This window comes from Loxodonta africana, chromosome 21, assembly GCF_030014295.1.
Source record: "Loxodonta africana isolate mLoxAfr1 chromosome 21, mLoxAfr1.hap2, whole genome shotgun sequence".
Lineage (NCBI taxonomy): Eukaryota > Metazoa > Chordata > Mammalia > Proboscidea > Elephantidae > Loxodonta > Loxodonta africana.
In genome coordinates this window covers 14544699-14560145 of record NC_087362.1, presented here as the reverse complement: position 1 = coordinate 14560145, position 15447 = coordinate 14544699, and the positions used below count along the sequence as shown (strand labels likewise).

Below are 15447 nucleotides of genomic sequence, written 5' to 3'. Positions count from 1 at the left end.
ATAATTCTAGGATAACCTCTAAGTTTCTCGCTTAAGCAGCTGAATGGACAGTAGGTTCACTTGCTGAGTTTTAGAAGTTAGGATGATGGTTTCAGTCACAGACATGTTGAAGTATACAGAGATGTCCTAATGGAGTTGGCCAATTTGCAGTTAGTTCTGTGGGCCAGGAACTCAAGAGAAAGAGAAACTTAATGAGCTAACATATGTAAAGTACATAAAACAAGGCCTGGTACACGGTTAGTGCTCAAAATGATTCAAGTGAGAAAGGAGAAATCTAGAGAATGAAAGAACTAGGCTGCAGACACAAACGTGAAAGTAATTGTCACTCACAAGCTGAAGGCTTAGGAGTGCATGAAAACTCCCAAGGAAAGTTTGCTGCAAAAGGAGTGAAGATCACCTGGGTCAGAGGTCTGGGAACTGTTGACATTAATAATCTTATAGAAAAAGAGGAAATAGCCAGGGAAGTGAGAATATATGCCCACTAAGTGTGGGAGGAAAATGAGGAGATTGCCATGTCATGGAAGTTAAGGCATAGAAGAGGTTCTAAAAGAACAGATTTTCGAACTGTGTTGAAAGCTAGTGAGAAGTTAAGCAAAGTAAGTAATTACGAGGTTTAGAAACACAAAAGTCACTGGTGACCAAGTTTGACAAAGTTCAGGGGAGTGAAAGAAAAAGCAATTTTGGAATTGGCTGAGGAATGAGTGGACGTAGGAAAATAAAAATACCTCCCAACGCCCCTGCCAGCAGACCTCAACCAATGACTAATGGTAAATAAAAATGACTAATGGTAGTTGGTGTAAATTTTCTCTAGCTCCCTCAACACTAGATCGAGATAATTCTGAAGCTTATATTTTACCCCGTATCCCAGAGTTCCCCTCACAGGATTAAACTTCAGTGCCCCTGTGGTAACTGCCTCAATAGCACACCCTCCTTGGAGCCTTCCCTTTTCTGTGTATATCACTCCCCCACTTTCTTGAGGGAGTCGGTGGGTGGTGCAAACAGTTAACATGTTCAGCTGATAACTAAAAGATTGGAGGTTCAAGTTCCACCCAGCGGTGCTGTGGAAGAAAGGCCTGGCAATCTACTTCCCAAAAAATCAACCATTGAGAACCCCATGGAACATAGTTCCACCCTGACACACATGGAGTCCTCAAGAGTCAGAGTCAACTCAATGGCGACTGGTTGGTTGGTGGATGTTTTCCCGAACACCTTCCAAATAAACTACTTGCCCTTGAACCCTAGTTTTGGAGCCTACCTCTAGGAGAACCAACACTAAGATATTAAGAGTTATACGAAACCTGCCATTTAACTCTTAGACATTTTTTTAATTACTAAGTATTTACTGATTGCTGATACCTGACAGACATGACTTCACTTGATTCCCAAACTTAAGAGGAAACAGTACTGTCTTCACCCACACATAAGGAAACTAAGTCTCAGAAATGCAAAGTAACCTGCTTTAACTGCCTGGCTGGTAAATTAGTCACCGCAGTGGCATTTAAATGCAGATCTTTCTACTCAAAACAACTATGGACTTTCTACTACATCATTCTATAAAAACCCCCTGCTGTCCAGTGGAGACAGGAAAAAAAAAAATTTTTTTTAATTGCTCTAAAAACAAAAGCTTTGCTCAACATGTTTTCAGAAGTATATATTTATCTTATCCTATAGATAAGGACTCTTTAGAAAAACATAATCATGACACCATTATTACACCTAAAAAATTAACGATAGTCCCTTAAATTGTCAAATATCCAGTCATTTACAAGTTTCCAATTATCTCACAAATGTCCTAATTTTTTTTTTTAACTGTGTCTATGTCCTTCAGCCAAACACCACCAGGAACACGCCTGTAATTAAGCAAGTTGAGTTTCTTAAGCAGTGAAAGAGAATACGTATCACCGGGGAGCCACTGGACAGCTCAGTAAGAGAGTGTTAGAAAACAACTGTAACTGGATTTGGACTTGATTGGGTAATGCGGAGAAGGGCCTAATGAAGTGGAGACTTGCTTTAAGTTGGGTGCTGTCTGAAAGTGGGGACAATTCTATGATCGAATGCGTCAGTAAATCTTATCAATAGGGAGGGCAGATTAGAGTGGAGATCAATGGAGATGTAACTAGTAAAAAGAAAAGAAAAAGGGCAGTCCCTCATTTTGGCCGTGAGAGGGCATGTTTGGTATTTCGTGGGTTTCACGGTGATATTATTTTTATCTCACTTTGTCCTGGTCCCAGAGTACCTTTGTCTGCTACCCATATTCTGTGAGATGGTTAAGTCGGAAGGGAGAACAACATGGCCCAGCTGTGAACATCAGGCCAGTTCCGGGGTCTTCGGGGACTTCTTTTTCTCTTTCGCCGCTGTTTGTTTGAATCAGGATCTACAGTAGGTCCTCTGACTGTGACTTAAGATTGTCAATTCCAGAAATTTTTTTAAGTGTTTTTTTATCTTTAGGATTCTCCTTCCATTTCTTTCTTCCTTCCCCCCTTGTAATTTCTCTGTTGAAAAAATCAAGTAGTTCGCTGCAGGGTTTCCTATAGTTTGAATTTTGCTGATATTGTATTTCTGATATATCATTTAACATATTCTTTTATCCTTTTATTTTCTATAAATTGGTAATTAGATCTCAAGGCATGATCAAATTTAGATCTGGTGCTTTTGGTAAGAATACTTCATAGGTGGTGGTGTGTTTTGTCATCAGGAGGCATGGAATATCTGATCCCCCCCCCCCCGCCCCTTTGTGTTGGTAGCAGCCTGTGATGGCTAAATCCCTTAGTTCATTAAAACAAAAAAACAAACCATTGCCACCAAGTGTTTTCCCACTCACAGCGAGCTTATAGTACAGACTAGAACAGCGTCATAGAGTTTCCAAAGCTGTATATCTCCCCGGAAGCAGACTTCCACATCTTCCTCCCTCGGGATGGCTGGTGGGTTCACTGCGACCTTTCAGTTAGCAGCCTAGCGCTTAACCAGCGCGCCACCAAGCGCCTCAATTAATTTATTCAAAAAAAAAAAAAAAACCAAACCTGTTGCCCTGGAATCCATTCTGACTCATAGCACCCTACAGGACAGAGTAGACCTGCCCCATAGAGTTTCCAAGGAGCGCCTGGTGGATTGGAACAGCCAACCTTTTGATTAGCAGCGGTAGCTCTTTAACTATGCCACCAGGGTTTCCAAAATGATACCATTCTATCGTTTCTTCTTATATTAGCTGGATACAATGTATGTATTTATTTAAGTCTAGTGTCCACAGCTGTGAAAACCCTGGTGGCATAGTGGTTAAGTGCTACAGCTGCTAACCAAAAAGTTGGCTTTTCCAATCCACCAGGCGCTCCTTGGAAACTCTATGGGGCAGTTCTACTCTGTCCTATAGGGTCGCTCTGAGTCTGTATCGACTGGAACAGCAACAGATTTGTTTTTTGGTTTTTGGTTTTTTTGTCCCCAACTGTTTCCCAAATGACTAAAGATGCCTTGCATATTAAAAGAACAGAAAACAGAGACACAATCCAGCTGAAATCAGTTGAATATGGTTTCAGCAACTCTGTTACTTTCTTGGTTGATTTTTTTGTGCTCAGAGATGAGTGTGAAATGTCTGCATTTGAATGCTATCAAAAGGAGCAGATTTAGTGAGGTCAACCAGGACACAAGAGACTGACAGTTTTCCAGAACTCAACTAGAGAAATCCATATGTTTTTGTTTGTAAATACAGAAAAAAAATCTTCTCTACAGGTCCTGTTAAGCTGTTATCCTTAACATTCTCCACTTTGGGTCAAAATATACTCATGACATATACCAAGCAGTTTAAGACATTGAAAAATATCTTACATTCTCTAATTGTAAGGTACCCCTCCTCGCTTTGTTAAAAACCTCAGATTACCCAGAATGCTCAGAGCTGCAGTTAATGGTATATTCTGTCGCACATGGATTCATGAGAAAAGTTTAAAACATGTATGGGTATGTGCATTTATAATCCATTACATTTCCAAACTCATAATTAGGTATCAGCCATATTCTCTATAATCTTAAGATCATGTGTTACTAGATTCTACCAACATGAAAATATACACATCACAGGAATTTCACCTCCATGGTTGTTTTCTAAAACACATAAATCCGTATCTCCAGGTCCACAGTGTCCCCGGCCTCTCCTGCTCTCCCCTTGAAATGCGAATTAGAGAATTTAAAGGAGATGGGGAAACCCTGGTGGCACAGTGGTTAAGTGCCACGGCTGCTAACCAAAGGGTCAGCAGTTGGAATCCGCCAGGCACTCCTTGGAAACTCTATGGGGCAGTTCTACTCTGTCCTATAGGGTTGCTATGAGTCGGAATCGACTCAAGGGCATTGGGTTTTTACTGGGTAAAGGAGATGGAAGGAACTGGGCATAAATTGCTGGGCCTCAGTAGTGGGGTGCGGAGCCTGGGACAGCTGTTGGACTGGCCCAGGGTGACTCCTCTACCTGGGAAACGCTGGCCAGGCTCTAGAATTATCCTGCTTGCCCCCTTGCGAATAATGCCTCAAAAGTGAACCAGAAAACTTTCCAAACTCTGCCGTTGTATTTGTCTGACATAATAAGCAGAGCTTATTGAGCAGACTTAAATCTCTGATGAACTTGCAGTGCTTCAAAGGCATTATTTTAACATCAGTGACATCTTATAGTCAGCAAACTGCAGGAGATTCCACAGATGCTGTACTGACCAAAGGAAATATCCTGGAGTTTGCTTTGTGACTAAACCTCTGATATGTGTTAGCTTTATTTGGATTTGACTTTTACTTTCAAAACCAAGACACAACCAAAAAGAAAAAATATATATATATATATATACACACACACATACAATTAGGATGCTTTTTAGAAAAAACTAAGTACTTGATAGGACTATATTTACACCGTTAAGTAAAGCCTCACAAGGGAAATCGTAGAACTAGAAGGAATATTAAAGATCAAGCAGTCGCACCCCTTCACCTTAAAAAAAAAAAAAAAGACTGCTGCTGTTGAGTCAGTTCTAACTCATGTCAGCCCCATGTGTTGCAGAGTAGAACTGCGCTCCACAGGATTTTCAGTGAGTGTAATCTTACGGAAGTAGATCACTAGGCCATTCTTCTGAGGTGTCTCTGGGTGGATTCAAACTGCCAACCTTACAGTTAGCAGCCTAGAGCAAGCTGTTTGTGCCACCTAGTGGCCGCCTTTGCCTCACAGCTGAGAAAAATAAAGTTGATTGGTGCTTTGCCCAAAGCCCCGCGGCCAGTGGGCAATAGCAAGACAAGGACCCCTGTTCCAGGCTCTTTTGACCATGGAAATCATTGTAGGAACATTTTTTAGAGCAGTTGCTACCCTAAACGCTAAATTCACTAATGAATGGTATGTTTTTCATATAAGTTTAGGAGCATAAATAAAATCTCGGGGAAAAGAGGAAAGTACATTCCAGAAAACTGCTGAATTTAATACTCTGACTAGCATGATACCGAAATTTCACCTGAGTACAACTTTTTATTATTTGTCGCAAAGGGATAAAATAAACAGTGGTAAAAACGGTCATTTTTAAAGTTGTGTTCATTCTTCCAAGTCGTTGGGGTACCACTCGGTGGATTTTAGCAGTAGATAGCCACTTAGAGGGAGCCCTAGTGACACAGTGGTTAAGCACTCAGCAGCTAGCTGAAAGGTCAGTGGTTCAAACCCACCAGCCACTCAGAGAGAGAAAGATATACTTCCGTAAAGATTAGAGCCTTAGAAAACTTATGGGGCAGTTCCACTCTGTCCTGTAGGTTTCCTATGAGTCAGAATTGACTTGATGGCAACAGGTTTCTCCACCTGTAGTCTAGGCTACTCACCTCAAAAAAAAAAAAAAGTAATAGTTCTACAAATACCTAAGAGTTACTAAAAAAAAAAAAAATCTATTATACAAAATTCCATAAATTCTGTTAATATAATTTAAAATTTAACAAGTTCAAAAGTGATCTTCAAAGATTCCTGGCTTGAGTTAAAACAATATAAAATCATGTTTAAATCTTTTTAATAATATTTTAGAAATGAAACAAAAAAATATTTAAAAATTGATCATACAAAAGAATTGCACAATGTTTTTAGTTTAAACCATCTCCACCATCACCCGTAGCTCTTTTGTGTGTGAGTCCAGTTTGCTAATTAGCCTGCTGATGCCTGCCTTCCTTGTGAGTTGTAGGTAATTAGATGCTACAACTGAACCACTAAGAGAATGGTCCCCTCACAAAGGCAGTCAAACAGATCATTGTTCCCAGGCAAAGCAACCTAATTATCACTGCAAAGTCCAACCCAGAGGAGTTGATCCGAACATCCAGTGGGACTTTCTCTGGGGTCAAACCCTTATGCTTAGTGAATTCACACTGTAAATCCCCTTACTACATTAAAGTGGGCTTTGACATGAGAAAAATACAAATCAGATGTGGATAAAAGAAGGCTGTATATAGAAATCGATACGTGTCAGAATCAACTTGAAGACAACAGGTATATAGAAATAGTTACCACTGAGTTCCTGAGAATTTCCTATAAATTAAATATTTTCCTACAAATGAAAGAACTTCCTGTAAATTAAAATAAAGTCTAAATCCAGAGTTGGGACAATTACCCGGTAGGGGACGCAACAGCCCTTTGATTCTCACTTTAGAACAGCTGTGAAATGACTGTCTTCTAGAGCTACTTCCTTCTATGGAGCTCTAGAGAATGGCTCCTTCTCTCCCTTAAGAGGGGCCCCTTTAGTCCTTGGGGGTCAGGGAGGAAAGATACAGGTGTCCTGGCAGCCATGATGGTACTTGGAGTTGTGCATCTGACAAAGGAACAATGCAATTTAAAGGGGGGCAGGGGGAGAAACTTTTTGTGGGTTTAACAAATATCTGTGATCTATTTTCAATCATAACGACTGTTGCAACACTGTTTCCATAAGACCATACCGTCTGTGGTCCAAACAACAGATTTACAAATAAACTTCTGTTTGTAATTTAGGGATAGATACAGAAAGATTCCAATGCCTAATAAATTACAGTTGTCTCAGGTGCTGTCGAGTCAATTTTAACTCAGAACGACCCCACGTGACAGAGTAGAACTGCCCCATAGGGTTTTCTAGGCTGTCATCTCTATGGGAACAGATGGCCAGGTCTTTCTCCCACAGAGCCGCTGGGTGGGTTCCAGCCACCAACGTTTCCAGTAGCAGCCAAACACTTAACCATTGTACTACCAGGGCTCCTAAAAAATTATAGTAGTGATGTTATACTACTGTATTACTAACAAGTTTATTACTGTAACCAAATATTACTGTGGGAAGTCCTGATGGAACACAGACCTTTCAAAACTGACACATGGGTCCTGGTTACCTGTATCAATCACATCACTTAGACAGTCATTGCCTTGGACTGTGTGACTGTATCACAGTTTCCATCTTTATTTCCTGAATAAGGGAGTAAAGTGTCAGTCTTACACATGATGCTATGCTGTGTAGTCTTTTGGAATCTCTCTTTGCTGTTTGCACACAGGGCACACTCAATGAGTACCTCTGAAGCCAATAATTGGAGACCCCGATGAGTCTTGTACTTACAAGGAGAGGCAGTATTATTATTTGAAAAAAAAAATGCCTTTAAATGATAAGGTTACATAGTTAAAAATACAGAACTTTCTGTTTCTTGGTGAGATCTTGATAGTTCGTCATCGTATACTTATTGCAAACTAAAAAAAAAAAAGCTTTGGCAAGTAGTAAGCTAATATAGATAAACATCTAGCAGTATCACAGTTTTTCAATCAAGAGGCTCTCTCTTTGCTTTCAAACATATGAGCTGTGCAGAGGGCCTGCCCCCTGCTCCTCCCCGCTTTGTTCCTTCCTTCCGGCCACGCCAGCCTCCTGCGTCTTCCCCCACTGACCGGCATCCTTCTGCTTAGACCATTGTACCCGCTCCTCCCACTTCTGGAACACTCTTTCCCAAAATATCCGTTATCCTCCTCTGCTTTTTACCTTTAGAATATTTATCACTTTAAAAATATGCTGTAGTTTATTATCATTCTTAATGTTTGTCTCCCTCTCCCACCCAAAAACAAAACAAAACTCTGCATTTACCTAGAACAGTTTATGGCACCTAGAACAGTCGGAATAAATGTTTGGTGAATGAATGAACACTATCAAAGAAGTCTAACCAGAGCCTAACTCAAAGCTGGCCCCTTGACCTATCTCTAAAAGGATAACAAATCTCACAAATTCCCTCTTTTTTATAGTTGAGGAAATTCAGGCTGAGAGAGTTTGCATGACCAGCCTGCAAACATCACTGTCACGGGCCTCCCAACCAGGTCTGTTCAGACTCCAAAGTCTGTAATCTTTCTTTCTGTAGTTGAATTTACAAATCTCTGTTAGTTACAGGAAGAACAAAAGAGAGGGGAACATATTTTGAGTTAAAACACTTGTGAAATATCCCACCTAAGTTTTTTTTATAATGACAATTAGGAAGCTAAGTATTTTCAATCGACCAATCTATAAAACATAGTTATGGAGTAACTGAGAGGAAAAATAAAGATTTAAAAAAAAAAAAAACTGCTAGAAGAAATAAGAATAAGAGAAACCCCAATCCAGAGTCCTTCTGACATCTATTAAATTGGATAGTGGGGAAGGGATCACAAACCCTACAGGAATCCCTACTGCTACAGATCAGGGGAGGACACTTAACAAGTTATTGCCTTTGATTGCAGACATGCAGAGAAAGGTTGGAAAGTGAAAAATACCGGGTATACTGAATATTAAGGTTTCATTTCAGTGAATATTAGACAATACTTGCTAAAACTCCAGGAAAACCCTTGTAACGTCATAGACATGGGAGCATGAAAGCAAGGGATCAAAAATATATCAGTTCATATCCCACAGAAAACCACCAACCACACTTATTTGGCTAGGAAATATTTTTTATTTTTGTAAATAAGTTGTCCGATTGGATATTGTTTCCACTGTTTGTTTTTATTAGCTAAAAAAAAATTTAAAAGTTTGTTTTCTAATTTTAAATAGCTAAGTTTAAAATTATGGCATATTATCTCAGCTGCTTTCCCTTTTCATATTTATTTTTAGCAGCAAGTCAGCCATCTTTCCACTTCAGATCAGGAGCCAGATGTTGAACTTGCATACCAGTTTGCTATTACCTTCTTGGGAGAAAAAAATCTGTTTGGTCCTTGCTGATTTGATTTTTTTTTTTTTCCCTTGTAGTTTTCCACGCATTCTTTTCAACACAGTGAATACTAGGGGAAGCCTTGTTGGAAAGTGCCCTCTCTGTCTAGCCATGGGCCGGGGTGTTCATCTAACTGTGCCTGGCAGGAACTGGAGGGCGGATGCCCATCTTGGGAAATGCTGACAACATTGAACAGGTGGCCCCTGGCCAGCAGTTGCTGCAGGATAGAGCTCTGGTGTGTCAGCGGCTTCTCCTGTGTTCAAACGAAGGGCAGTGTTTGCACTTTGTGAAGCATTTTGAAAAGTATAAAGTATAAAATCCTCTAGGAATAAAATATTGATATCTGCCCTCTCCATGAGGGCATAAAAGCTCCTGGATAACTCTACAGGGACTAACGTTTTCCATTCTCTCCATGCATTCTCTACTTCCCTCCCAGAGCACTTGAAGGATAAGTTAGAAGACTATATGGCCCGATTTTCCAAAGTGAGGATTGTTCGCACCAAGAAAAGGGAAGGGCTCATCCGGACTCGACTCCTGGGAGCCTCGATGGCGAGAGGAGAAGTCCTGACGTTCCTGGACTCCCACTGTGAGGTTAACGTGAATTGGCTGCCTCCGCTCCTGAGTGAGTACACAGTGCTGCACCCGGCCTGGGGACCTGAAGGCCCTGCGCATTGCGCTCCAATCCAGGGAGTCCAGGGTTTGTTCTGCCTAGTTTGCCATTAACAAAGATAGATACTGCTCTACAGTGTTTCGAGCGGGAACCTTGAGTTTTGTCTTAACCACTGCTGGAGGCAAATAGATAACTAGAAAACTGCCTTAAAATTAGCATGTTAGATAACACCAACTACAATCACTTAAAGTTTGAAAAGGTTTCATTTATCAGTTATGCTCACTGGATAATATTAAAAGAAAAAGTAAATCCCCAAATACTACTTATAACTTATAACTACAGTTAAAAAAAAAAAAAATACACACACAATTTCATCAGTTACTATTGGACTGTTGAGAAATGAGGGAAGAAAATTAGTCAGGCCCTGACATTTACTAGGAATGATGATATAAGTTACTTTCTGTTATTCTTCTTCCCCACTTCTGCTACCAGCCTATACCCCTAAATGTATAACCAGCCATATTTACATAAAACCCCCTCAAAAACTCTTAACTGCTACACAGGTGGTAAGTCTTGAATGTTCACAATGTGGCTAAGAGGAAGGAAAAAGAAAAAAAAAAAAACCTGTCGCATCTCACTTGAACTGGTAGAAACACAAAAACTAAAAGTAACCCAAGCTAGAAAATATGCTGGCTCAGTTAAAGCTTCACTAGTTTTGTTTTTTATCTTACAATAAAGTGATATATAAAGTCCAGTAGTGGATAAAAAATATACTGTAAGCCTAAGGCGGGGGGGGGAGAATGTGTTTCTAAAAAGCTCTTGGTGAGCACATATTCTAGTTCTTTCTGTTTTTCCAGACTTCACTAAATCAACGTTTATTGTAAATATATCCCTGGCCTTGGAGCTAAAGCCGGTAACAACCGCTTTCACAGTAGCTGCCTCAGAAAGAATGATTTGTTATCGACTACCGTGTAGGATTTCAACTGGAACCAGCAAGGCTCCATTAGCAAAAGATGTGGGGATAAAATCAATTGAAACTGTATAAGATTTAAAACAGGAAACAACCAGCAACTACGGCTCCCGTTATCCCCAGTCACCTGGTACACACCCCTACACAGCCGACTGCCCAGCCAGCCTCATCAAGGGGAATGTTTCAGTGCTCAAACATCCTGGAAGCTTTTAATTAAAAGTACCTTGTCCAAGGACATAGCAATTTAGAGTTTCATCAGCAAAGTGAGATTCCCTCAAACTGAATTTGACCTAGATGGTGTGGCATACTCAAGAAAGTCAGCAAAGGGTCTAATTTATTTATGAACCAAACCAGTCCCTAAATGCCAATTATCAAGTCCCTGATTGTTCACTATGAATCTAAAAAAAAAAAAAAAAGATAGAAAAAGAAAAAAGACGTAATAGAGAAACCCACTTTTTCTCATTAAAGCATTTCATTTCCTGCAGGCCTGATGGATAAGATATGATTCAATCTAAGAATCACCATCTTTTCTCGACACATCATCCAAAATGAAAAAAACAGGTGGAGTCACACAGTTTCTTGGTTCATTTTTCACCTTGGGATTATACCTGAATTTCAATTTCCCATTAAGGGTCTGTTTGTTTGATCCCTGGAAATTGAAATGTAGGCACAAGCCTTAGATGAAAAATTAGTCACGCTGCTTTCATCCTAAGCTAGTACAGCTGGATGAGAGCTGAGAGGAAATTTGAGGGGAAATTTGGCAGTTAATTTAATAGACTCATTCTCTTTGGGTCACCTTGGAACTCCTCATTGGTCAAGGAACTTGTAATTCAACCTGTTTCTGAATTTGATTGAAGAAAGTCACTGAAATCGTAATACTAAACCCTCTGCAGAGGTGATAAAGGAAATATTTTGGACTCAGAAATGATGACCCCCTCTGTCAAAGTTGTCTACGAGGAAGCACCAGCTAGATAAAGATTAAAACCCATTTGAGGCTTGCCCAGGTGGAACGGGATGCTCGTAGAGTCCCTGATGGAGATTATCCTGAAATAGTCCCAGGTCTGTGTGTCTGCTAATTAGCTGAAATTAGATACCCCAGGCTCCCAGGGGCCTACTGGGGCCATCCTGTCTAAATCTGCAACCCCTTCCACACCCCAGCGTTCTGTATACCCCTCTGTTGTAGGTGGTGACCGCATGCGACAGAGCAGAACTTCCCCATCGGGTTTTCTTGGCTGTTAACCTTTATGGGACCAGATGGCGAGGTCTTTCTCCCAAGGAGCCGCTGGGTGGGTTCGAACTGCCAACCTTTTGGTTAGCAGCCAAGCACTTAACCATTTGCGCTTCCAGAGCACTGTTTGCATGCTGCTTACCCTGTTTTATTTTCATTCTGTCACATTTATCACTTAACATAGTATATAGGTCCCTGGGTGTCACAAACGGTGAAGCAGGGTAAGCATTTGGCTGCTAACCGAAAAGTTAGTGATTTGAACACACCTAGACGTGCCTCAGAAGAAAGGCCTGGAAATCTCCTTCCAAAAGGTCACAGCCTTGAAAACTCTACGAGAGGCAGTTCTACTCTGCACCACATGGGGTCACCATGAGTCAGAATCAATTTGATGGCAACTGGTCTTTTAGCATACTATATAATTTAGTTATTTATTATGTCTATTGATTTTCTTTGTTTCATCCCTAAAGACAGGGATCTTATGTGATTTTTGGCAGTGGTTGAGAGGTAGGGCGTGCTATGGCTGCTAACCAAGAAAAGGTCAGCAAATCAAAACCACCAGCCACTCCTTGGAAACCCTGTGTGGCAGTTCTCCTCTGTCCTATAGGGTCGACATGAGTCGGAATTGACCCAACAGCAACAGGTTTGGTTTTTTCATTTTTATTTTTTGTATATCCCCAAAAAACCACTGCCGTCAAGTCGATTCCAACTCATAGCAACCCTATATCCCCAGAACCTAAAAAAGTGACTGGCATATGGTTTGCTGTCAATAGTCACTGAAACATGAATGCGAGAAGGAACAAAAAAACATGTAGATGTGGAGGGGAAAAGCTTCCGCATCCTTCTGTGGTTCCCATCCCCTACCGTATCAGTGTTATTAAAATAAAGCAGCCTGTCTTCACAGCCAGGAAAAGCCTACGCTTCCTGCCCTGTGCTTAGGAGAAACTTCTGAAGCAAGTACAGCTTCCTTACTGTGAGGACGTTATTCCTGGCGCAGATAACATTTATTTCAGGATCTCTTGAAACAATAATGATACTAAAATGACCAAACTTTGTTATATTTCTAAGTGCTATCTACTTTCTGTTTAAGATATTTAAACGTCTTTTATTTACACACCACATCCAATGGTCTCTCAGTTAACCAGAGAGCAGATGTTCTCCCTAAAAGTTGTGCCCGTCAGAAGGTATTGGTTTGAGGGTAATAAATACTGATTAAATGCACATTCTTGGGAAGGAAAATACTTCACAGGTAGCTCTTCTGGCTGAACCGGACATGCTAATGCCAGTTCCCCAAGCTGGCTGTTAACGTCATCACAATAGCCAGGTCTACACGGAGCAGGAAGGAGCTAACACTGAAAAAAAAAAAAAAAAATCACCTTTCTGCTACCGTGAGAAGCACCAGGGCACACTGGAACCACCACGAGTTTAGAAACTGGACTGTTAAGCAGGGGTTGCTCCCTGGTTCTCACTCTCAAAAGTTTAGGGGCCTCTGACAAGTTATTTAATGTCTCTAAGCCCACTTTCCTCCTATGTAAATGGGGAATGATAAAAACAGCCACCTTGCAGCGTTGTTAGGAGGATTGCAAATAGCATGTGTATAAAGGGTACAAATCACTTAGTAGTTACTCAAGAATTTAGTCGTAGCGTATTTTTGGACATGATGACAGAAGGTAATAATGCATAGCTTTGATTTTGATAAACAGGGTCCATCTTAAAGAACAGTGACAAAATGCAATTTGGCAAAAGCTCTGGCAACCTGAGGGTGAGGAATTCTTTGCCTGATCTGTCAGCATTTGGGGTATGTGTGAGGGGGGAAGGATAGGAGGGTGCAACTGTGACTCTTACAAGATTAGATGCTAAAAACCCCTTGAAGTTAAATATTTACATTTTGGAACCTTCAGAAAGCAGGCCAATATTTTCTCAGCAAGTGTCAACTGCATGCTTGAAGCAACACGAGGCTTGTTTGTACGCTGAGCATGTTGGATGCACGATAAAATGACAGATTGGGGACAGGTCAGAGCAAAAATGTGACCAAGATAGAGCTAAATGGACTTGTGCAAGTCTCTCCGGGACGTAACTTTCTTTAAGGAAAACACAACAACTCTAATTGCACCTAATCACTGTCCCCTCACGTTAAATCCAGCATTCAGGGATTACGGCAAAATGCTGTAGAGGCGACAGGGCGCCAGGGCTGCGAGCACTATGCGTTAGGAGGCAACTGTAGTCTTCTTCACGGAGAAATGACAGATGGCCTGAGCGGGCATGTCATTTCCTATTCTCTGCTTTCGTTTTTCAGACCAAATTGCCCTAAACCACAAAACCATCGTGTGCCCTATGATCGATGTCATTGACCACAACCACTTTGGGTATGAAGCACAAGCTGGGGACGCCATGCGGGGAGCCTTCGACTGGGAAATGTACTACAAAAGAATCCCCATCCCTCCAGAGCTCCAGAGGGCAGACCCCAGCGACCCTTTTGAGTGAGTAGCAACCGAGGGAGGGACCCAGGGAAACAGGGCAAGTAACTCATTCCGGGTGTGCCAAGCCTGGAACCCATGAGGACAATTATCTCGAATACAATGGAATAAAACAGGCGGCAACAGTATGCAAAGCATTGGAGAAAGGTCAGATAGTGCGCGTGGTAGAAAATCACAAGCAGTGTTGGAGGCATGGATTGTCCCTTCTCAAACTTTGCCAGGCATCAGAGAAAGCCTGCAGACTTGGGAACCAAGCCAATGTGTCCTTGGCAAGAAAGACGCGGAGAAGAAATGCGTATTCACCTGTTAGGTGTTCTCTGCTTATTTCCTTTGCTTTTCCCTGAAGGAATATTTATTCTATGTCTCCATTATTGGGGATCGATATAAACTATGAACCAGCATGTAAGTTTACATTCTACACCCTGTTGGGAATTTTCTATTTGTCATGGATGGCAGTGCTCCTGAGTAGGTGCTCCTATAGCTTAATTTGGGGGATTTCAATCAAAATGGTGTATCCGGTAATCAATCATTGATAACTCTACCCCTAGTTTAAGTACTACATAGATAAGAATTTATAAGGGTAATTTTTTTTTAATTTGTACAAAGTTAAATTCATTCCCTCCCCCCTCCGCCCAGGGTGGACATAAATATTGTGCATGTCAAAAAGCAAAAAAAAAAAAAAAAAAAAAAAGGTTTAGCTTGACAAACTACTAGCATCACTAATGGCGAATGGTGAACTTTTTTCAAAACTTAGCCCAGAGACTGCCTAAGGCATATTATATCTATTCCTTATACTGCATCCTTTTGAACTCATTAAAACCTTTATAAATTTAAAACTATTAGTATATATATTTTAGCACACACACACAAAAGTCTGTGATCTAGGCTTTACACGTTCAGTAAGAGTCAATTTAAAAGGCATTAAAATCAATAGCATCTTACACCATAAAAGTTTCCGGTAAGAAGTTCCTAGTTACCAAAAAAAAAAAGCCTATGTGACACC

The 15447-nt window shown here is 40.8% G+C and overlaps 1 protein-coding gene across 1 annotated transcript in view; it reads left to right on the top strand.

The window, feature by feature from the left end:
* Positions 1-15447, top strand: part of GALNTL6 (polypeptide N-acetylgalactosaminyltransferase like 6) — a 1380753-nt gene that overhangs the window by 1124012 nt on the left and 241294 nt on the right. The window contains exons 5-6 of the mRNA XM_003415811.4: positions 9599-9784; positions 14264-14447. Of these exons, the coding sequence (XP_003415859.1) occupies positions 9599-9784; positions 14264-14447 (370 nt within the window). The remainder of the gene's footprint in view (positions 1-9598; positions 9785-14263; positions 14448-15447) is intronic.